This window comes from Chelon labrosus (assembly GCF_963514085.1).
Source record: "Chelon labrosus genome assembly, chromosome: 18".
In the NCBI taxonomy this organism is placed as follows: Eukaryota; Metazoa; Chordata; class Actinopteri; order Mugiliformes; family Mugilidae; genus Chelon; species Chelon labrosus.
Window position 1 is genome coordinate 4178039 of NC_140351.1, and position 23995 is coordinate 4202033.

General features: G+C 45.1%; 2 protein-coding genes across 4 annotated transcripts; one reads left to right on the forward strand and one right to left on the reverse strand.

Annotated features, from left to right (window-relative positions):
• Window positions 1–1504: 1504 nt before the first annotated feature.
• On the reverse strand, window positions 1505–8429 carry map3k8 (mitogen-activated protein kinase kinase kinase 8). Its single transcript, XM_084565595.1, has 8 exons — window positions 8313–8429; window positions 7264–7644; window positions 6989–7159; window positions 6202–6463; window positions 5208–5314; window positions 4177–4329; window positions 2314–2560; window positions 1505–2225 (listed from the first exon to the last, which is right to left on the reverse strand). Exons 2-8 carry the CDS (start codon window positions 7615–7617, stop codon window positions 2101–2103), a joined length of 1419 nt encoding a protein of 472 aa, XP_084421721.1. The 5' UTR covers window positions 7618–7644; window positions 8313–8429; the 3' UTR covers window positions 1505–2100.
• A 425-nt stretch (window positions 8430–8854) lies between these two features.
• mtpap (mitochondrial poly(A) polymerase) lies at window positions 8855–20824 on the forward strand. Of its 3 annotated transcripts, none has more exons than XM_084565895.1 (9): window positions 8855–9071; window positions 9583–9749; window positions 9855–10091; window positions 10175–10399; window positions 11089–11300; window positions 12457–12683; window positions 15960–16052; window positions 16137–16210; window positions 19994–20824. In XM_084565895.1, exons 1-9 carry the CDS (start codon window positions 8891–8893, stop codon window positions 20315–20317), a joined length of 1740 nt encoding a protein of 579 aa, XP_084422021.1. In that variant the 5' UTR covers window positions 8855–8890; the 3' UTR covers window positions 20318–20824. The 3 variants fall into 3 exon arrangements, with proteins under 3 accessions (XP_084422021.1, XP_084422022.1, XP_084422023.1); XM_084565896.1 differs by having other exon boundaries at window positions 8932–9071; window positions 9583–9688; XM_084565897.1 differs by lacking the exon at window positions 8855–9071 and adding an exon at window positions 9078–9457 and having other exon boundaries at window positions 9583–9688.
• The last annotated feature ends 3171 nt before the right edge of the window (window positions 20825–23995 follow it).

Here is a 23995-nt window from a genome sequence, read left to right on the forward strand (position 1 = left end):
TCTAAGCTGCTGTTATTACTGCGCATACGAGCGTTCAAATGCTTGTATCTATTGTCGCCAGCAGGGGGCAGCATTTCTTTGCCACATTCACTGCAAACCAGCTTTCAGATCAGTGTCTGAGGCAACCCCCCTCCACCCACCACCATCACCATTACCACAGCTATGCTCACCGCCCACTCTTGTGACGCTTTTAGAAAGAGGAAGAGTGGGCCCCGGCTGCAGATAGACAGAAACACTTCACGCATTTCCACCACTCGGGTTTCCCTGATGCAAAAACAGTAGTAGATACTGCCCATGACAAATAAACGTGAACAAATAAAAAAAAAAAAAAGTAATGCAAGCGGAGAGCTTCGCTGAATTCATGTCTCATCGGTGTGATCTGGCTGCAGGCTGGGAAATCCAGAGAAACCCACATGAAAGAAAGGCACTTTGGGTTTTTTACTGTTAAAATACAGTAGAATCTCTGGAGGGAGAAGAGCTGACAGCCAGGTAGTTTTTAATGTAGAGATTAGCTGATAAAAGAAAACCTGTGGCATTTTCAGGCCATACTGCAATACGTGGAGAACTGTAAGATAGATCATCAGAAGAGTTAAGTCAATCTGCAGCTGAACTTTTGAGGGGAGGGGCCTCTGTGGATCATTCCACAGATACTTGATCAGTTTGGGATCTAGTGAATTTGGAGGCCAGGTCAACACCTTGTGCTGTTCTTCAATGCTTTTTTGAGTTGTTCCTAAAGCATTTTTTTGTGGCTGCTGCCATCAAGGAGTGTCATTGCTATGGGGTGGGGGTGCCTGGTCTGGTCCAGGTGGGTGCTACATGTCTAAGTAACATCCACACCAATGAATGCCAGGTCCAGAAGTTTCCCAGCAGAACATTGAATCGTCACAAGATGGTTTAAATGTGATTTACTTCTCCTGTCAGTGGCTTTAATGTTGTGGCGGATCGGTGTATATTGTTGTATAGGATCCACTTTTAATTGGTCTCTAGACAGTGAAACCTACGCAACATGTTAAAAATTGCAGTTTTTAGGGAATCGTCTCCACAACTGTTAAACGGTTTGCTACTAAAATAAAGTACAAACACAAAAATATTGTTGTGTTTTACAATAATTTGATTTGCTCTCATGATAAATCCACAGCACTGTTAGCATGTAGCTCGAAACATTTAATTATGACATAAGTATGAAACTTTGCTTAAAGTAAAGTACACAGTTGTACAGCTAAATTGCACGGCGGCCCAGCGGAGGGTTTAGTCCTGTGGGTCAGCCTGACCCGGCGCCTAGCACCCATGCTTCCTGACGCTTACACAGAAATGTAACCCGCCGAGAAAGCGCGACCTCATTTTAGAAAAGGAAAGTAGAGGCAAGTCAGCAGACTGAATGTGAAACACACTGACATGGTGAAGTTTTGCATTTCATTCCCTTTTACAGGAAATCTCCCCGAATAACTATTAATTAGTATCTGAGGTAGTAGCAGTCAAACACACACACACAAAGACACCGTGGGATTTTCATTTTCTTGCATTTATTTCATAATGACTGAGACATTTTAAACTCTGGGTAATTTCTGTGCTCAGTACTAAAGAAAAAAGAAGTTGATCAGTTGCTTTCCAGCGGGCCTCATCTCACAGGATGTACGGGACACACATAAAACAACACACACACATTCCACCAAAGCTTTGCATAGCATGGTGTGGCTAATAACATTCCACAGGAATTAACAGGAGGAAGTCCTTCAAGAACTACAGATCATATGTATGTATTTACATAGCGTACATGTTGGGTGATAAAATAACTTCTATCTGACATGGGAGAAAAGAAATCAGCATACATTCATCGCTGTGAATAAAGTAAGCACAAATGCCCCACAAGGAAGTGTGGACACTTCTATACATAATGGATAATGTGTATATACTCTCATCTAACCACTGTCCCGCAGTGCTAATCCTCGTTTCAGGCCAAACCAGTTCCACTCGTACCCACTCGTCTTGACTTTGACTTCCTCTTTGAGCCGAGACATCCGCAGATGTTCCGCGAATCTCGGCTTGAATGAAAGCAAGCCACAGTTCAGCCACACGCATGGGTGGTTTCGTGGTTAGCCGTTAGCCGTACTCTGAGGTGGGGGGTCCCGTCACCAGCTTAGAGTAACCCGACAAGGCGCCGAGGTCAATGTACAGCGAGCCCTTCCTCCTGACGTGGCCAGAGTCTTCGGAGTAAAGAGAGGATTCTGCAGAGAAAAAGAGAACGTTAAATTAAGACGTGCATTTTTATCTTAACCATAAAGGAGAAGCAGAAGTTAGCATCTAGTTCCTTACCCTGCGTGGTGTCGTGGTGCTGACTCTGCTGACGTAGCATGGTGTGCGTGGCCTCCTCCAGGGCTGAATCGAGGCTCCAGCAGCGGGGCTGGTCCTCCCGGGGCGGGTTGATGGCCTCGTCCTTCAGGAGCTCAGACGCCGAGCTCCGCACAGCCGGGTTCCTCTCCAGGGCTCGCTCCAGGAAGGAGCGCATGGCCTGGCTGCAGTCCTCCGCTATGTCCTCCAGAGGCGGGGCCTGCTTGTGGATCTGTCGGGACGCAGACGAGAAGACGGGAAAATAAATGAACACGATCGTTTCTTGCAGATGATGCAAAAAAAAACAACCGGTCAGCTGGAGCTCCTCCAGCAGACACGAGCCAGGTTTTTTGAAACGTCAACGTGTGCAGCAACTTGCAAAACACGTTTGGTTGTGACAAATAAAAAAAGGAACAACAGCAGCAGAGCTAAGTTCATACGAGTGCAAAATTACTTCTCCATGACATCAGTTTCACGTGGAAGTGAGTAAGTGTCTGTAAAAGAAAGAGCAACGAACCCATGCAATGGAACGCTTTTAAAAGAAACAGAGGCGTTGACTGAATAAATGTGCCATAGGTCACGCTCCGCTAACAGCCTCCTTATCTCCTGGCGATCTAGACCGTGAAGGCTTTTCATTAAGGTCATGGAAAGGTTCTTCACTTTTTTTTTTCTTTGTAAATACGCCGCGATAAAGACACAAGATACCGTCTCCCCTGAGGCACGCAAGTGTGGTAATAACATCTGCTCCGTGTGGGATTGAAAATTTGATTTGATATTAACAGCCACGTTGAGGAAAATGGAAATGTGGGCTAAAGTGGTTGAGTTTGAAAGTGATTACGTGCCAACTCTGGCCAGAAAGCATCACTTTATAAATGCAAGAATTCATTTGGGGTCTAGTTTGTTTTCCGATCAATTTGTTTAGCTGAGTTTTATCCTCCGCCACATCCTGAAGCAAACAGCGCGCCTTGTGCTTTTGCTGCTGAATCTGTCCACCTGCTAGATCCTGACTGAGTTTGCGTGACATTCGGTGGCGTGCAGGTAGTACATAAAGTGAGTCGAGAGAAAAGAATGAGGCCAGAACTGTAAAGATTGCAGACGCTAAACTACTCAGCTGCAGAGTCAGAGCCTAACTCACTTTGCTTTTAAGTTTAATTAGTCGCAGCTGATCAGAAATATTTTCTCACAGAAGTACAAATACCATTAAATTCGCATGTACTTTGGTCGACGGTCATAAACCACGGCGCTGTTTCCAGAGAAGTCTGCACGAAAATCCAAACAAAAATTTACAAATGTCAACTTTCTGGTGTCGTTGATGCACCATGGACATTTAAATCAACTTTCCTGACAATTATTAACCATAGTCTGCACATATCCTGCCTTAACCAAAGCTCTGTACTCTATAAATATCCTGCAGCAGTATCTGTACATATGCTGCTGTCCATAGTCATTGTGTACACTGGAACAGGGTCTGATCAATTTCTGTTCCGTGCATATGCACATACTCTGCACGTTATGGCATGGTAACTTGTATATACTTTGTATTTTGTATCTTGTTCTGTTTTTTTTGCTCCTTAAAATGTCTGTACTTGCACGTTAAGCTGCTCACTTGTGCCTTAAATTGGCCCCTGGGGAAAAATAAAGGTTTCTGAATCTGAATCTGAATCTGAATCTTACTGCTTCTGCTTCCGGTTGGATGCCACCTGCGTTGAATTTAAATCTAAATCGAACCCAAGTGCTTAAACTTAAAAAAGTTGGAAGTAGGATTCAGTCTTTGGAGACCAGTTGTCTTTGCAATCCATCCACTTTTCGTAAAGTTACTTCAATATGCACCACATCTGTAGTACTCACAATGTAGAGGTACGACGGATAGGCGGTGCGTGGGTATCTCCTGACCCAGGGAGGGCTACCAGTCTGCATGTGAATGATGGTGGTGCCCAGGCTGTAGATGTCTGTCTTGGTGTCGTGCCCCCGACACAGAATCAGCTCTGGACTCATGTACATCTGATGGAAATGGAGACAAACGCAGCGTGAATGACGTATAAAGTGGGGCTGCAGGTTATAGTGGCAGAGCAATGTGTGGAAAAGGTTCCTCTTTCCTTGGTGCTGCATGCAAAGTCTGTGTATCAGTGAGCCACGACAAACAGGAAGTGTCCCTTGCAGTAAAAGGGGCTTTCTGTCTGCAACAAACAAGCTAACCTTTAGGCCCACGCTGTGTGTCTGTGTATGTGTGTGTATGTGTCAAGGTAAGGGCAGTGCAGAAGTGTGTTGGCCTTTGGGGTGGTAAGAGTAAACAGACTAATATGGTTCACCTATTTTACTCTGGAAATTCCACCCCGCTCTCCCGTGTCAATGCTAGTGTGTGCAGCCCAGCGTATTTCACAGGCCCTGCCTCTCTTTTTATTACCACTGGGTGTCTGCCCTGGGACTTTCCACAAGCCAAGCCACGAGAGGCCCCCGGCTTGCATGCACAACAAGCCATATAGACTGACAACAACAAGCTCCAAATCATGGGAAAGCGAAGGGAGATGCGCGAGGGGAGTGTGAGAAATTTCTTGGATTAATTCAGAAATTTCCTAAGTGCTGATTAAGACTGAGAGCCCTGAGCCTGAGCAAACTATTATTAGCGGACGTGAGGTCGGGGAGTGCACTGGCTGCTCTGCGCCGTCAATCAAGACGGACAAGTGCTGACATGTCTTAGGACTAATTTGTTTAAATATCTGGAGAAGTCGGGACGAGTCACGAAGACTGCAGCACCAGCAAGAGAAACGCGAGAGTGTCGGTTAGAGTAAGCAGCTGCACGAAAAAGAAAAACACCTGCATTGATTGGAGATATGCTCTCTCTTGCGAGGCTGAGCGAGCTCTCGGGTTTCTTTTCTCACCTCTGTTCCTCTCAGGTCTCTGGGAATGTACACATCTTCCGTCATCTGCACCGTGAGGCCGAAGTCCACAAGCACGGCCTTGTCTGACATCAGGACGATGTTGCTGGCTGAGGAGAGATTAAAAAAATATTCAGGGTGTCAGAGCTGCTGATGTGTAAAGTATTTGCAGCGTTCATGCTTCGCCGCGCAGGTTGGCCTTTGAGGTAATGAGTGTTTAGTCTCAAACATCCTGTGTTTCTATTGATTCGTACGGCGAAAAACAAAAACAGGCCAGTCAAGCCTTCAAATGAGTCACCGGCTTTTAGAAAAAGGCATTTCAGAGATAATTTGAGGGCAGGACTTTTGTGAAAGAGATCATCCTCGTCCTTAAAACCCCATCGAGGTATAATTAGATCATTTAATGTGAGGCAGGAAACGCTAAGCACCACAGTGGCGTGTTAGAGGCCCAGGGTGGCCGCCGCCGTAAGTCACTTGCCTCTCCGGACCCTACATTTAACCCTGACAGGGCACGAGTAGCTGCCTGGAATTTCCAGACGGCAAACAGCCTTCGGGGCCTTGAGGCTGACGGACGGCTTTAGGGAATGCTTTCATCCCTGCAGCGGGTCAACTGACGAAACCGTGAAACTGCCTCACATCAAACCTCATCTGAGCCCCTCCCACTGCAACCACGCCGCCGTTGGTGTGATCTAAGTCATTATCTGGTGGATTTGTGTCAGCCTGACCTAGCTACCTTTGAAGAATTCCTGAAAGAGCACTTGTCAGACTCATTAAAATACTCAGATTTCAGTGGTTTGTGGTTGTTTGGGCTGATTCACTTTTTTTTCCTGCTCGACATTAATTCACGAGAACTATATCCGCCCGTGGCGCGACTCTGACGCAAAAGCGGCACAGGCAGATTTCAATCACTTCCTGAACATTTGTAGTAACTGTGTGCAGCACGTCTGTCAACAACAAACTTTTTTTTTTTTTTTTGTCTCTCCTCTCTTGCGCTTACGTTTGATGTCGTGGTGGATCACGTTGTGCGAGTGCAGGTACTCCAGGCCCCGCAGGACCTGCTTGGTGACCCAGATGATCTCGAACTCCCTCATGGGCCCGCAGCTGTCCAGCTTCTCCAGGACCGAGCCGCCCTCGCCCGCCTCCATGAACAGGTGGACGCTCTGGTCCCAGAGCAGGGCGCCGTAGAGCTCGGCGATGTTCTCGTGGCGGAAGCGCGCCTGGAACTCCACGTCGGCGGCTTTAAAATGCTCCATTGGGATCTGGGACGGAGAATGTTAGATGTAAATGTGGGCACCGTCACAAATGGCTTGATCTATAAGGTTTCTCCATTGTCCTAATAACAGTGTGTACAATACACTATGTCAACATGGTGGTAACAGAGCACATAGGAAGCTACGTCTTCCTCTTTTGTCAATATTTTCCAAGTACCACAGAATCAACACACGTGCAACCCCCGCCACCTGTGTAGCAAAGAATTCAAATTGTCGCAAACATCCCAAGGAGATGTAAGACACGGTTAAATTTCCATTCTTGCATTAACCTCTTCTTCTTGTTTTGCATCAAGAGCACTGTTCCTCTTTTACTTTTTTGTAAAAAAAAAACAAAAAAAAACATAGGAAATGTCACGGAGGCCTGAGCACATTTCTGCACAAACACGAGCAGAGGAGGAGTTGCACTCTGAACAAACAGTACTCGGCAGGACAAATATTTGGCAGCGAAGGCAAGAGTTTCGAGCAGTCAAGAAGGGGCTGGATTCCAGTCAGTCGGCGCTCAGCGAGACTCACCAGTTTGCAGGCCATTCTCTTCCTGGTGGTGGTGTCCTGAGCCAAGTGGACTTTCCCAAATGAGCCTTTGGGCACGAGGCCAGAGCCGTGGTTCTTGTAGGTCAGTTTCCACTGAAACAGGAGCACGTCTATGTTGATCTGGTAGCGGCCTTTCTTAACAGCCATGGCCTTCTGCAAAGAAAGAGTTCAAGTTATTTATTTTATTTCTTTTTTGAGGTACATTTTTTTTTAAAACATTCATTCATTTTGTCCAGGAGACAGAAACAGATTCTCACTTTATTCAGGAGGACTCCCATCTCCTCGGACAGGTGCTGCAGGCCTGACGTCTGCATGCTGGACAGGAGGTTGACAAAAGACAGGAGGTCCGTCACCGTCCCATACCGGACACCGCCGGCCTTATCGGCGTAGTCCTTCTGCTCAATCCCCAAGCCCACCAGCTCCCCGGCCTCCTCATTCTCATCCATCTCCTCCTGGGAGAAACCGTCCTCCTCAAACGACAAGCCTCCTTCTTCTTCTTCTTCCTCCTCCTCTTCCTCAAGCTGATAAAGAGTCTCTGCGGCGTTGATAATGTCCTCTACATTCATGTGAGCCAACAGCAGTTCAATTCCGGTGTCATACTTGTAATCCATGTTGACGCTTGCCTGGTCCTGCTCGGTCTAAAATCAAACATCAGAAGGGTCAGGTTGTGATCTGGCTTTTTTTTTTTTTCTGCAAGTGAACAGTCATGAAAGAGTGCATCCGGACGGAGCACAGGATATAGAGTGACACTACTCTGAAGAAACGCTTTGATTCAGCTGGCTGAGCATGCTGCTGCCTGGGAGGGGCTTACGAGGTCTGTTTTCCAAGCAAAAGAAGGGAGTTTTGAGTAAAGCTGGGAAGCCCCCAGGAAAGATTCTGCTCATTTAGCAGATACAGAGCAACAATTGCTGATCAAGGTATGAGTGTAGAACAAATAAAACAAAAACTCATTTACAGTCACGTCTGGGCTGGCGTCCAGATTGTAAACACACATTGCGCATGCAAATCATTAACACATGCAATATTTACTTTTATTTTTATTCTTTTTTTTTTTTTTTTAAAAAGACAGAAGAATTTCTCTGTCCACCAAAAAACATTAAACTATAACAAAACAACAGCTTTTTATTAATAACATCTTAAAAAAAGCGAATTAAAATTAGCTATTACTAGAAAAAGTAACAATTCGTATGATATATATTAAAATATATCTGCAAAATACTTAATTTAAAAAATAGCAGATTTACAGTTTATTATAATAACCTAAAATTAGACAAAGTAATTAAAAAAAAACACACGCAGTACTTGCCGTAATTTGTGAACGGAGAAGAAGATTAAATCGCCCGTCGTGTCTCCATTGCGCGTCTGCGGTGTCCGGCGTTGACTGACTGACGAGACGCAGCGTCGGCTCCGTTTAGAGGGAAGTAAACACGGGAAGTGTGTGCGGCGTTCAGGAGCCGACGTGCGCGTAGGCGGGCGGAGTGTACTTCAATGTCAGGTGGCAGCGGTTTGTCTCCGCGTAGGTTTCGTTTTCCTTTTCCCCCTCCTGTTGCCTGGCATGAGATTTGAAAGAAGAAAAAAAAAAAAAAAGAAAGAAAAAAGAAACGAGGTCACCACCTTCCGCGAGAGTGTTGTCGGGTGTTTTCCTGTGGGGGGATATTTTGCAAAAAACAAAAAAACAAACATAAACCGTCGTTGAATACGGCAAAAGAAAACATTAAAATTAACATTGTAGCTATAACTCTAATATCTACCGAGAACACATATAAAATAAAGCCAATCATGCTAATATTTATAAATCACTGCGTATTTATTTATTTTTATTCATTTATTTATTTGCCTGTCCTTTTTGGCGCCTTTCGGTTGCCGTACATCTAAGACAGGCGCATGCGCCCTTTGGCTTCTCTCCAAACAGCAATGGCGTCCTCCTTCGCCGTGTGCAGGTTACATATGAGGGGCAGGGCCGGCCTTGTGAACTGCTTACAGAGGGTCGACACGTTTCTAAATAGAAGTATTGGGACAAGCGTCGCTGCTGCCCAAGCTGAGGCAACTCGGAAACACGAAAATGGTCAGTAGAGATGCTAAACAAGTTAGCTTACAGGCTAACCGCTGTCAGCTGAGTGGCTGTCATTCCAAACTCCATTGAGGAAACGCTGTGTTTTGGGTCGACTTGGATAAAATCCAATATAGGGAAAGTATTTCACAAAACATGATATATGTAATTAATCATTAGGGGTTTACGTAAAATTCGGCCTTTTTTTTATTTAGTTACCAGTCATAGTTTAATGCAGTCTTCTTTAAAAGCCATTCTTATGTGGTTTCAGTAAATAATATATTTTAAAACACTGTGCAACTGCATTAACTGAAGAGTAGTTTGTGAGAATTTAGCAGTGCCACATTTTGTAAAATGTCCAGCTTTTATATGAAGTTTGGAGAGTATTGTTTGAGCTGGAGGTAAGTTTGTCTGGCAACAACATTACTCTAACCACATGGGGAGGAATAATAATAATAATAATAATAATAATAATAATAATAAATAAATGTCTAATAGAGGGATTTTGCTTTTTCTGTGTTATCAGTTGAAAAGGATGGATGCAAGTCTTTGCACGCTCTCCAGGTGGAGAGACAAGAGCAGGCAGAGAGATCTGTTCTCATCAGCTGTCAATCAAGAACCAACGAGAAAAGGTTCCTTAAGTATTTATCCGCACACGGAGGCATAGAGAATTACTTCTTTTATGAAAGTTATGTAAGTGAAAGCTCAAGTTTCTCTGACGTGTAGGCACTGTTTCAGACAGACCTCCCCTGCTAGGATTTTAGTTAAATGACGAAAATTGTTTGTGCTGTTCTCCAGGGCATGTATGCAGTAGTGGAGTTCGCCAACCGGGAAAGCATCGCCTCTTTACTTGAAGCGGCTGTCATCCCCAGCATCAGCCACGAATCCTCGGTGCCTTTTAAGTCAAGACTGCTGTCACTGAGAAACCTCGGCTCGACGGCGGACTCGTCAAACCAGCAGCCGGGGCAAATGTGCCAACCTCAAACCACCATTCCCATCAATCAGCTCATACAGAAGCTGTCCATGGAGGAGAGTGTAAGTGTGACGTGAAGAAATAATTCCATAAATGATATGATATGATGGTGTTTACCGTGTCCTGTCTCTTCGTTCCCCCTCAGATAGACCATCAGATAACCGCCCTGCTAGAAGCCTATCAGCTCACAGAGGAGAACAGCAGGCTGCGCTTCCTCGTCTGCTCTCTGGTCAAGGACATCACCGCCGCTTACTTCCCAGAATGCAACATCAAACCCTTTGGCTCGTCGGTGAACGGCTTCGGAAAGCTTGGCTGTGACCTGGACATGTTTCTGGACCTGGACGACATCAGAGGGCGGAACGTGAAGCTGGTAATAATGAGGGTTTTTGTGGTTTACTCTGCGTCTTCAGGCCTCAGCAGCTTACATACTTTTCTTACATGCTTTGTGCAATGGTAAGCAGTCAGTTTGCAAGTTCGGATAACTCGCATCAAACACAAGGCATGTACACCGATCAGCCACAACATTAAAACCACTGACAGGAGAAGTAAATAACATTAAAACCATCTTGTGATAATTCAGTGTTCTGCTGGGAAACTTCTGGACCTGGCATTCATTGGTGTGGATGTTACTTAGCCATGTAGCACCCACCTAGACCAGACCAGGCACCCCCACCCCATAGCAATGACACTCCTTGATGGCAGCAGACATCCCCAGCAGGATGCAGCCACAAAAACACTTTAGGAACAACTAAAAAAAAAAACATGAAGAACAGCACAAGGTGTTGAGCTGGCCTCCAAATTCACTAGATCCCAAACTGATCAAGTATCTGTGGGATGATCCACAGAGGCCCCTCAGAAGGCCCATGTCCATTCTCTGATGTTTTGGAGACCTGCACAATATTAGGAAGGTGGTCATAATGTTTTGGCTGATTGGTGTTGATTACATGTGCATTTAAAGGGAACATTATGCAGCCTGATCCAGAATTCACTGCAGTGAGAAACTGTAAATTATGACGTGGCTCAGGATTATTTAAATGACTTTAATCCGTCTGTTCTCAGCCTAAATCAGGCCTGTCCCTGGAGTACCAGATGAAGCAGGCCAACTCAGAGCGGGCCGTCACCCAGAGCATCCTGTCCGTCATCGGGGAGTGCGTGGACCAGTTTGGGCCCGGGTGCGTCGGGCTGCAGAAGATTCTCAACGCCCGAATCCCTCTGGTCCGTTTCGCCCACCAGCCCTCTGGCTTTCAGTGTGACCTCACGGCCAACAACAGGTACTCCTCCGAGTTCACACGCTTGTAATCCATCATATTCTGTTTTTTTTTTTTTTTTGCAGTTTTTTTTAGTTGGAAACGGGTCAGTTTCATACAGTCATATGGTCACGAATTGAAGTGTGAGCTTTGCTCTTCACAGAAACTCTCTACTGTTATGTTGTCCTGAAGACTGTTTTGGTCTTGTTGATGTTGGCGTTGCAAAAGCCCCAAACAGAAACCAATCTCTGGCAGGAAGCGTCGCCACGGTTCAGTTCAATGCTTGCTACTGTGAAACTGAACCGGAGGGCTGAAGTGGGGGCTTGTTTGCGTTTCACTTCTTCCTTTCCGTCTTTAAAGATACGCCAGACTGTGGCGACACAAGACACGTTCACACACACACACACACACCTGCTAACGTACAGAAAACCACTCTGCAGTTTCTAAGGAAATGGTGTTTAGCCACCCGCCGTGGGTGGATGCGAGGGGGGGACTTTTCTCAAATCGTGCTCCGACATCTTCGAGGCGCAGCACTTTCCTGCCTGAGGTGTGTGTGTGTGTTAAAGAAAAAGGAAAGCTGAAGCAGGCCGAGCGTGGCTGAGTCAGTCGCAGAGACGAGCTGAAGGTTGCTCTCCAGTGGCGGTTTCTGGTTGCTGTGACTTAAGTTTCACTGGCCCCACCGATGTTCAGCACAGCGCATTAGTTAATATTCTGAACATGTGAGCCTTGGATGAACTTGATTTTGACTTAACATCTTGAAAATTCAATGTTTGAGGTAAATTTCAAGCCGTTTTTAACCGGACATGTAGAGAAATATTTTTACTAAGCTAAGATTAATTTGTTTTAAGTGGTTTCAGATATTTAAAATGCAAAATAAAATATTTCCCTTTGAAGTCTCCCCATATATTAAGCCCAAAAAACTGCCTCTATCTATACTGAATGACAATTTGCAAAATACTGTACATATATTTGCTTATTCCACAGTCATATTTATATTTCTATTACATTCCAATGTGACTTTTCTACTGTTTTACTGTTTGCATCTTGCAGAGCTAAAAACAAAATCTCATTGCACCGCACAACCCGTGTCCTGCAATGACAATAAAGCCCGTTCTCTTCTATTCTCTGTTCTATTAAAACGTGCAGCACACCGGTAGTCAACTCTGCGTGTCGCCCACAGGGTGGCGATGAAGAGCACGGAGCTGCTCTACCTCTACGGAGTCCTGGACCCCCGGGTGCGTAGCCTGGTGTTCGCCGTGCGCTGCTGGGCCCGAGCTCACGCCGTCACCAGCAGCATTCCCGGGGCCTGGATCACCAACTTCTCCCTCACCGTCATGGTGCTGTTCTTCCTGCAGAGGAGGAGCCCTCCCATCATCCCCACGCTGGACCACCTCCGTGACCTTGCAGGTACCAGCCAGCGCTCGCCGTACGCATAATCTGTTTCACATTTTAGTTATTAATCCTAGAGGTATTCATTTTTCCTACGTCCTCTAAAGGCATTCAGTTTGGAAGATGTGTAGCATTCCTCGACGCACAAGTTCCTCATATCTCGTTCCTTTCTTTTGCGTCACGTCTGTAAAAGGCAGACCAGGAAAAACAGCTTCTGTTTCCGATGTTTAGCAATGTGCAGTTAGGTCCATATATGGACTTCTGTCTGTGAAACATGTTTTTGGTTGTAGCTCCAACACCTTTCGTCCAATTAAAATGCCGTCAAATTAAAAAATTAAAGCCGAGTCTGCACTTTGAACCCTATGGAGAAAACCGTACACAGTGACTCCTGAAAGAATTTGCATCCCTGGGAAGTTTTTACATTTCTGCTTAAAATCTACTTAAAACATCAGCAGATTTTTCACAACTCAAAGTCCTGAAAGCAGACAAAGAGAACTCGGTTACACGAATGAAACAGAAATATTACACTTAGGTATTTGTTTACTCAGTGGAAAATGAGCCAATATTACATATATGTGAGGTGCAAAAGGAAGTTCAGAATCAGGAACACAAGTGGTTCTGCAAAAGAGCGGTTAAAGAAGAACGGCCGGGTCAAAGTCCTGACCTTAACCCAATAGAGAAATGTTGTGGAAGGACGTGAAGCAAGCAGTTGATGTGAGGAAACCCACCAACATCTCAGAACTGAAGCCGTTCTCAGTGTTTCCCATATAATGATAATACTGTGGCGGCCCGCCAGGGTCTAATTTACTCCGCCATGATCTCATATTTTTGCACGTCTCAAACAATGTTGTGCTTGCTTTTCCTATTGCTCCTGAAAGCATCTCTCCCTCCTCTCCGATCTAAAGCCCCTTTCACACCAGTCGCTCACCTGCTCTGTACTGATTTAACCTGACGGAGAAAACTTTTTAAGACCTGATGTTTGTGCTCTTGATTTTTAGATCATGGAGATTTAGAATTATTTAAAGAGAGTTGGTCAAAACCCGAAGGAAACGACTCCAGACGTAACTAGCTAAATTTTATACGCGCCAGCTAGCATTTATTCCGATACTTTATTTAATCTTGCATATGTAACGCCCATATAATGCCACATCTCAGCAGCCTCTTGTTTCGTTGACGTGTAGATGAAACTTGTGGGGAAACACTTGGTTTTGTTCTGATGAACGGGCTAAAATTCCTCTGAGCTGCTGTCGACGATGACGACAACTGATCAGCAGTTACCCGAAAAGTTTAGTTGCCGCACACGGAAGCCACAGCAGATACCGAACGCAAGGGTTCACTTACTTTTGCACCTCACAGATACGAACACACGATTCACTTTGTTGAATAAATAAATGCACAAGCAATATATTTCTTTTTAATTAGTTTCATCGGGCTCTCTTTATCTGCTTTCAGGACTCGTGTGATAATCCGCTGACATTTTGAGTAATTTTCAGCGTCAGTGCATGGTAGAAGTTTACTAATGCTTCTCTGGAATGAATATCCAGAACAACATTACAGTCAAGGACGTCTGGCGGTTTTTCCCCCGTAGACTCAGCCGCACTAGTAAATTAAATTGTAGATCTGATAAAGCTCAAATGTCAACAGAATGTGCTGAATGACTCAACAACATGTTTTAATATTAAGGAAGTCGGGCTCATAGTGGAAGGTACTCCAGGGCTGTCTGTCAGTCCCTGCTTGCTGAGTCAGACTAAAGCTCACGCAGGACAGGAGGTGTGAGGTACGTTTAATAAATTAAAACCAGGAACCCCCGAAAATGTCGAGTTTTTGTCATAAAAGAGAACGAAAGTTATATCACGTTTAAGATCAATCAAATAACTGAGAGCTACGGCTACAAGAGGGAAATATTGAGCTTCGCTATTCATCTCAATGATTTACTCAGTTAATCTATATGTTATTAGATATGAAAGTTTGGCAGAAAACAGTAAATCTATTCAAACTAAAGGTCTGGAATGGCCGAGTCGGTTTCCACAGAAATATTTCAGCTCTATAATTTATGATGAGGAAGGAGGAAGTGTTTTGGATTTTAAATGGAGCGCTTTCTGTTCACCACCTCGCACCGTCGCCAGTTTTATTATTTTTTCCTGCTTCTCTTTCGTCCCCAGCTCTAGATTTGGAACTGCTCCCCTGTTTGATATACACCGATCAGGCATAACATTATGACCACCTTCCTAATATTGTCTAAGCCTCCAAAACAGTGGCGACTAATCAGAGAATGGACATGGACCTTCTGAGGGTGTCCTGTGGTGTCTGGGAACACAATGTTGTTAGTGGGAGGGCCTTGAGGGGAGGGGCCTCTGTGGATCATCCCACAGATTCTTGATCAGTTTGGGATCTAGTGAATTTGGAGGCCAGGTCAACACCTCGTGCTGTTTTAGTTGCTCCTAAAGCGTTTTTGTGGCTGCAACCTGCTGGGGATGGCTGCCTCCATCAAGGAGGAGGTGGGAGGAGGTGCTATGAGGTGGGTGGGTGGGTGGGTGGGGGGTCCTGGCCTGGTCTGCGTGGGTACTACATGTCTAAGTAACGTGCCAGGTCCATAAGTTTCCCAGCAGAACACTGAATAGTCACAAAATGGTTTAAATGTTATTTATTACTTCTGGCAATGGTTTTAATGTTGTGGCTGATCGGTTTATGTTTGTCATGATATCTTAAGTAAGTACCATTTCCTAAGTGCTATGTGTGTCCTTCAGCTACACTAAGACATGTTTTACTTAATAAATATACTTAATCTATTACCATTTACGTGTGTTATGAACGTGCATCTGGTCTAAAGTAACTACCAACACACCAGTCTGCTTCTGAGTCCACCTCGACTCCTCCACCTCCCTCCCTCCCTCTGTCACCTTGGCCGCCTGATAATTGCCTTCCAAAAGCAATCTGCCCCCTCCTCTTCCTCCTCGGTCCCGTTTAGCGCAGACTCTATCACCCGGAGTGCTTACTGCACAATAAAAGGCCCATCACTCTGGGAAGGTCAATGATCCTGCCTCCTCCTGACACACGCGAGCATACAGGCAGCTATTTAAACAACGGTATAACACACAGACACACCGGCCTCCAGCTCGTGAAGGAGAGCGGTAACAAGGACATAGCTGGAGACGTAAACCAGTGTCTCTGCTGTTTCCTCCCCGCGAACGCACCACACGCCATCCGTCTTTGTCTTGTTTACGGCCGTCATAGGCGTCTTAAGGGCAGTCGTTTACCTTGTACTCCCCCTCTGCTCTCGCCTCCCCCCACAAGGTCCCGCGGACAAGTGCGCGATTGAGGGGAACGACTGCACGATTGTGAGCGACTTCAGCAAGATCAAGCTCCAGAAGAACACGGAGACGCTGGGTGAGCGTAGAATAAGGTGTTCGGTTTGACAAGTTTGTGTTCACGGCCTCTCGGTCTAACTCGACTCTTCCTTCTTTGTTTCAGAGCAACTGCTGTGTGCGTTCTTTGACTTCTATTCCACTTTTCCATTCAGCAAGATGTCCATAAATATTAGAAAGGTATGTATGAACATCAACAATGACAGTAGGAGGCCCACAGCTCACAGTTATCCTGTGAAAATTAACCTAAATGTAAATTTAAGTATTTAAAACCTCCTTTTGAGCAACCTTCTACGTTAAGTTAGACATATTCATCCAGTATATAAGCAATATTATTAGAGCACAACTACTTATATTAAACCATAGACTGTATATAAATATGGACAACGTGTCACCACTTCCTTCCAACGGCCAAACTGATGCTATTTCCCTGGAGATATGGGCGGTGCCATCTTGCAACTTTGGAGCCAGATGTTTTTATTTAATCAATACTACGCTCTGCTCTACCTCCACCAGTTAAAAGGAAATGTTGGATTATAAACTGTACTTGTTTTTCAAAAATTGTTTTTACAACTCTCACGGTACCATTGGGACCACGTTACGGAGTGGTTGGCATGGCAACTAGTAGTCGCCTATACAAAAAAATTGACATTTGGACATGTGCATCGACAATATATTAACCACCTAAAATGACAGAAACCATCCTTGAAAAAAAATTATTTGACGTTTATTTTAGTGTTTTCTTTTGGTCTAAGTCCCGCCCACTAACACGGTGGGGGTGGAGCTTATGAGCTATACTGCAGCCAGCCACCAGGGGGAGCTCTACTTGCTGTGGCTTTACTTTTGAGGAGCTGTTCTGCTGTCCATCTTTATACAGTCTATGGTGAAAAAATATTTCCGATTCGATATGAAACAAACTCCAGTAGGAGGAATTAGTCTTGAAAATATAGACCGGGTAGATATATTTTGGGTTGGCTTAATTAACGGCATTTTAAAATAACAGTTTAAATATCATCTCTTTTGTGTAAAGGAGAAAAACAAAACCAGTGACATAATTATGAAAACTGAAAATAAGGAAATACATTTCTTTATTGTATGCAAAAAAATGTCAGTACAGCAATGTGACATTAAAGTATGTTACAGATGATTTAGAAGCTCACTCATTGCCAAGTTGGATTTGTACTCAATGCAAAGTATCCTGCAAAACCCAACGTGAGTCCTGTAAAACTTAACTATTAATTCAAAACTACACTTTGGTTTGGTTTTATAGTTGAGCTTCATAATTTACCAATTGATATTCTCTCTGCGTCACAGAACGTGTGCCGTTTCCATTCTCTCATAATTCTGATGACAAAGCGGCTGCATATATTTAGCGCTAAAATATATTTCATCGAGTCTCATTTTAGTGAACGAAGCCGCGTTTCCTCTTTCGGTTTCTCACACAGAGTGAGAATTCATGCAGTCACTCTCGATGTTTGTTCCTAAAAAAGGAGATGACTGCTGAGAGTCTTTCCTTCGCTCGACAAACCAATATAAGGAACGTAACAGGAGGGGAAAAAAACAAGCAGCAATGTAGCCCTGATCTGGTGTAACCTCTGAGCCTTCAGATTCAGATTTAGATTCAGAACTTTATTTGTCCCCGGGGGGCAATTTAAGGCACAAGTGAGCCGAATGACGTGAAAGTACAGATCTTTAAGGTACAAAAAATAGAACAATAAAAAGTATATACAAAAAGAGAAAAATAAAACTATACTCTGACATGACTGTAAGAGTAAAGTGAATGAAGTGCACATGTAAACAGGAATTACAGGGAATATATAGTCAAACTAGCCTCCTGTTGGATAATTACTGCATGGGTAATTATCTTTCAGCTGACAACAGGTTATTTAACCCCAACTGATGCAATGAGTAGCTTCTCATTTCTTCAACAACCATGTCTAAAGACACATCCTGTGGTCGTGGAAAAGATGTTAGTCTGTTTGAGAAGGGTCAAATCATTGGCATGCATCAAGAAGAGAAAACATCTAAGGAGATTGTAGAAACTACTAAAACTGGGTTAAGAACTGTCCAACGCATTATTAAAAACTGGAAGGATAGTGGAGAACCATCAGGGTAAGAAGAGAGGCAGATGAAGTGATGCACCCATCATGCCTAGTGTCTACTGTACAAGCCTGTGGGGGCAGTGCTATGATCTGGGGTTGCTGCAGTTGCTCAGGTTTAGGTTCAAGCAACATTATGTGTCCAAAGAATGAGGTCAGCTGACTACCTGAATATACTGAATGACCAGGTTATTCCATCAATGGATCATATTCCAAGATGACAATGTCAGGATTCACGGGGCTCAGATTGTGAAAGAGTGGTTCAGGGAGCATGAGACATCATGTTCACACATGGGTTGGCCACCACAGAGTCCAGACCTTAACCCCACTGAGAATCTTTGGGATGTGCTGGAGAAGGCTTTGTGCAGTGGTCAGACTCTCCCATCATCAATACAAGATCTTGATGAGAAATTAATGCAACACTGGATGGAAATAAATCTGGTGACATTGTAGAAGCTTATCGAAACAATGTCACAGGGAATGTGTGCTGTAATCAAAGCTAAAGGAGGTCCAATGATAGTACAATAGAAACACGGCTGCAGTAGGTATGGCGTATCAGCTGTTCACTAACTAAGGGGATCTTATTGTTTATGGTTTATTTTAATCCGTCCAAATCCTTAGACCATCTTGCTACTTGACCTTGAAAATTAAACCTTTGCCGTGCGTCACTGAGAAACCAGAGCTAAGATTTATTACCCTTTCAAAAGGAGCTCCAGCGCTCGAGGAAAAGCCACTTCAGTCTACTTTCAACTTTTCCACCCATCTGAGCTCCAGCAGGGAAATCTGTTGGTGATAAGGCGGCGTTTGCCGGGTGGCGTCTTCCCACACACGCACAGATGACAGCTGTCCTCGTCTTATGTGATTGATGCCGACCCCACGGGGGCCTGGCGCCCTCGAGCTGGGATCCCAATTAGCATCTCTGTCATGCTAAGTGTAAACAAATGCATTTTCGTTCTGCTCAGACCCGTGTTTATCCTACGTCTAACGACACTGAAAGAGCATCCACAGTTTAAGTCTCACTGCATCTCAAACCTAACATCAGTGGGAGTATTCAGGTCTAATAATTCTTCTATACTTGTGCAGGGTTGTCAATTAACCTACCGCTTACAATGTTCAACGCTGAATAATATCCTGCTTAATACCTAATAGTCTCCCGGTGAAATTCTGTTGATAAAGTAGGTTTTTCATGCTTTGGTGGCTCGGCGTATGAGCTGCAGGGGACTTTGAGTTTAATGAATCGATACCTGTGGGAAAGCCAGACCTTCCAGCTTAATATATGAGACTAATATGAAGTTTGACACAGCAGAGGAAGCTTACCGGCAGACTGTGGCCTTGACCCATGCCTATAGGCTTTCACCGGCGGAGCAACTGCCATAAATCTGCTTTACTGTACCGCATTTCTCCGGTTCGCTCCGCTCCCCCTGACTGATTGCTTCACGTCGCCATCTTCCGTCCCTCCTGCCTTCCCTATATGCCTCCAGCTCCTTTACTGTCAGGCGTTTGGCGGCATATACAGCATGCAAAGGACCAGTGGAAGATTCTTGACATTTCTCTGACCCACATTTGGGCTGCGAGAAGCAAGATCACACCCAATATGCTTCTTTTCATGTGTTTTCATATTAAGTCCCTTTGCAAATTTATTTTTTCCTGCTTCAAGTCAAAATGTAAGAGCGATGTCCATGTTTGTTCCCTTGCCATCTGCTATCCTGCAGAGCGGTGTCCCGTTCAGATATGCATGCCCCACATACAGAAGCAAAGACCTTAAAGCATGACCAACAAGATAGATGGACCGTAACATGCAGGCCGCCGCTGCCGCTCTCGAATGTGTTTTCAACTGCCAGCATTGTCCCTCCCCTCTCCCCAGGGCAAAGAGCAGAACAAGCCGGAGGTGGTCCCGCTGCACATCCAGAACCCCTTCGAAACCTCTCTGAACGTCAGCAAGAATGTCAACGTCAGTCAGCTGGAACGCTTCGTCGCTCTGTGTCAGGAGAGCTCCTGGCTGCTGCAGCAAGCCGAGACCAAAACACCCACTACCACACCTTGGGGACTCGCCACCCTCCTCCTGCCCACGCAGGTCGCAGGGATCAAAAGTCGCAAGAAAAAGAAACGAGTACCACCCACTGACAGGATCAAGAGCTTGATAGAATCCTTGAACAGTAAAAATCAGAAAAAGAAGGAGACAAACTAGTAACTGTAATAAATTTCAGACACCATTTCCCCTGGGGGGCCCACTGGTGTTACTGTCCAATGCTTCACCTGCAAGGTGAGAAGAGATCAGAGCTAGAGAGAGTGCTGCAGAGAGTGGACTGTAGTCCCAAACATGGACACTGGAGGGTGTTACTGAGGCTGCTATGTGCATAAGTTTGGGACCTGAAATGGGAGATAACCGTGTGCTTGACTGTAGACTTCACTACTCTGTTGTAATAAAAGGCGATCCTGTGGAAGTAAACTCGGATCTTAACAGTATGAGTCCACAGATGTCATCTGTTTACGCTCAGCACAAAATAATTATGGATATATATATTTATCATTTTAATGATATAAATATATATCTACTTATTACTTTTATGAAGCAAAAGGCAGCTACATGGTAGCAGAATATTATCGTTATTATCATCAACAGTTTGTAGAAAGTGTAGAAAGACTGGTATGTTTTCTTAATTTCTGAAACAATTAAACATTTTAAAAGTATGTATTCACCAAAGCAACATTTCCTGTTTTATTTGTGATATTTGTGTTGTCTTTGTGTATTCAGTGTGAGGAAGGATTGATGTTTGTGTTGTTATGTGTGTGAAACTCTTCTAGAACAATGAGAGAGAGGGCTTTGTGGCCAGTTAGCCTGGAAAGACTTTAAGCTAATGCCTCTTCATCATCATATGTAAATCAGATTTATGAGCAGCTGAATGGGGGGAAAACACTTTCATGTCATGGTGGTAGAACTCTTGCATAAGCAGCACCAGACATTAGCATCACAATTAATACAACATTTGCCATTTTGTGACAGTTCAGTGTTCTGCTGGGAAACTTCAGGACCTGGCATTCATTGGTGTGGATGTTACTTAGACATGTAGCACCCACCTAGACCAGACCAGGCACCCCCACCCCATAGCAATGACACTCCTTGATGGCAGCAGCCATCCCCAGCAGGATGCAGCCACAAAAACACTTTAGGAACAACTAAAAAAAAAAAACATGAAGAACAGCACAAGGTGTTGACCTGGCCTCCAAATTCACTAGATCCCAAACTCATCAAGTATCTATGGGATGATCCACAGAGGCCCCTCCCCTTAGAGGCCCTCCACTAACAACATTGTGTTGTAGGACACCACAGGACACCCTCAGAAGGCCCATGTCCATTCTCTGATGAGTCACCACAAGGGAGACCTACACAATATTAGGAAGGTGGTCATAATGTTGTGCCTCATCGGTGTTTAATATCACTTTACAAACAAACGCTTGTGTAATGGTGCTAGTGTGTGTGTTATATCCGTATAGAAGGAGACCGGCTTGGTCTGGTCACCATCTTCCCTGGAAACAAAGTCTGTGGTGAAGTCTGTCAAATAGATTGACCTCTCCGAAAAAACAAAGTGGTTGATGTGTCACATAAATATATGAAAAGAGACATATGGCACTTAAACTTCTAAACAGAGCGAAGCCTTTTAATTCCAACTTACAATTCCCGTGTCTGCTTAAATCCTTTGAAGTGTGGTCCAAGCCGGAGCTAGAGGTCATCAACATGCTCATATATTTTTCTTTTAAAGTTACATAACCTGTGTGTGTGATGGAAGAAGAAAAGACCTCGGGGGTGCATGTGTTAAAAGTGCATCCACAGGTTCACATCCTGTCAGAGTGCCCGGGCGTTGTTTGTATACCTGTGAGTCGGGCCCACGGGACGAGGTTTGAGGAGCTGGGAGTGTGCGGACCACAGCTGTTTTTCCGCTCATTGCCTTTGGAGGTCGAGGAGTGTGTGTTGTTGGGGCGGGGGGGTTTGAGAGGATAGACTTTTAACTACCTCTTCCTCCCCTCCTGCCACCCGGCGTCCACCCTTTGCCACGGGGGCCACGGCTCGGACGGGAGGAGAGGAGTGGGGCGTCTTTGAACTTCACTCACTCTCACTCCCTGCCTCCTCTCTTTCTAGCTCACATTTCTCTTTCAAATTCAGAGTGCCTCTCCCTCCCTCTCTATCTCTATCTCGGTCATCTGTTTTCCTGCTCCACACTGAGTGGCAGCGTTCTTTGAGGTTTGTGGAGTTTGTTTATTTCCATGAGTGAGTTTCTGACTGATGGATCTGCTCTGGTGTGGAGCAACACAGCGGTTATGAAACGTTGGTGGTTAGAGGAGCACTGGGTGGGGGGAAATCGACACCTCTGGAGAATTTGATGAAATGCCGCTGCTGGGTGTAGTGGGGTTCATTTTAAAGGAGCTGCATGTCAGCGCTGCGCGTCTTCTTATTTGTGTGCGGTGGTTTCAAGCGTCCCGTCAAGTTCTTTGATGGAAGTCTCTATTTACTGATCTGTCAATGAGGAAATAACATCTGGTGACAGTTCAGTGTTCTGCTGGGAAACTTCTGGACCTGGCATTCATTGGTGTGGATGTTACTTAGACATGTAGCACCCACTTAGACCTGACCAGGCACCCCCACCCCATAGCAACGACACTCCTTGATGGCAGCAACCACCCCCAACAAGATGCAGCCAAAAAAAACATGAAGAACATCACAAGGTGTTGACCTGGCCTCCAAATTCACTAGATCCCAAACTGATCAAGTATCTGTTGGATGATCCACAGAGGCCCCTCCCCTCAAAGGCCCCCCCACTAACAACATCCCATTGCCAGACACCACAGGACACCCTAAGAAGGCCCATACCCGTTCTCTGATGAGTCACCACAAGGGAGACCTGCACAATATTAGGAACGTGGTCATAATGTTACGCCTGATCGGTGTAGATAGAAATTGCGGCCAAAAGGTTGCCACGGGCCATCGTCGAGGTTAATTATATATATTTTTTCTAGTTCATCCCGACAGGATTTTATGTGACCATCTACGAGTGATAGAGCACTTCATTCTGCAAAGGGTCCAAGATTGCGTTTCGGAAAACCTGCCCAGCGGTGACCTTCCTCCGGGGTGTTTGCAGGCAGCACACCGTGGAGTCTGATTTATTAGGAAAACTGGTAAAAAATGTCCAAGATGGATCGGCCCTCTCACAGAGGTTCCAGAGGTTCAGCGAAGCAATGGCGAGAGTTTATGTTGCTGCCTTTTTTTTTTTTCTCTCTTGGCTCTTAATGCGCCTTCAGAGCCTGAAAGAATGTAAAAAGGTGGCTTGAGGGTTTGAAAAACATGGGAGGTATTTGAGGAAATACAGTGAGTGAGGAAGCGGGAGTTGGAAAAACAAGAAAAGAAGAAAAGGCATGCATTTGAGGTCCAATGCCCCCTGAACGTCTCGTACGGCCTCCTTCGCAGGCATTCGAGGGAAAAGAGCTTTTGCTTCAGGGGAACACGGCGTCACTGTGAGGCGTTTGATGCGGAGGGCCTTATCAGTTGGCGCGCTTTCAGAAGTCGCTTTATCGAGCCCTCCGATCGCTGCGCCACGCCTTCCACTTACCTCCACCAACTCCACAAAGACCTGCGAGCCGTGTGGAGAAAGTAATCTCCGAAGCACTTCCCCTTGCAGTTCCACGAATTGTCCCTGACAACGTTGTCATGACGCTGGTTTTTCCGTGGTTGAGGGACAAGATCCTAGCAGACCCTCAAACTACCAGGTTTCCCACTCTGCAGCACAACGGTTGACCCGATAGGACATGGGGAGAGGGAGCAGGGAACAAAGGAATGCACTTGACCTTATCACAGTGTGTATCTATCTCTGCA

Bases quoted from the DNA above. Each gene is read 5' to 3' on its own strand.
- mtpap (XM_084565895.1), top strand. From the start codon at position 8,891: ATGCGCCCTTTGGCTTCTCTCCAAACAGCAATGGCGTCCTCCTTCGCC. The intron at 9,750-9,854 runs GTAAGTGAAAGC...GCTGTTCTCCAG, and splicing joins ACTTCTTTTATGAAAGTTAT to GGCATGTATGCAGTAGTGGA. The intron at 11,301-12,456 runs GTACTCCTCCGA...TGTCGCCCACAG, and splicing joins GACCTCACGGCCAACAACAG to GGTGGCGATGAAGAGCACGG.
- map3k8 (XM_084565595.1), bottom strand. From the start codon at position 7,617: ATGGATTACAAGTATGACACCGGAATTGAACTGCTGTTGGCTCACATG. The intron at 4,330-5,207 runs GTGAGAAAAGAA...CATTTCCATCAG, and splicing joins GAGACCTGAGAGGAACAGAG to ATGTACATGAGTCCAGAGCT. The intron at 2,226-2,313 runs GTAAGGAACTAG...TTTTCTCTGCAG, and splicing joins GCACCACGACACCACGCAGG to AATCCTCTCTTTACTCCGAA.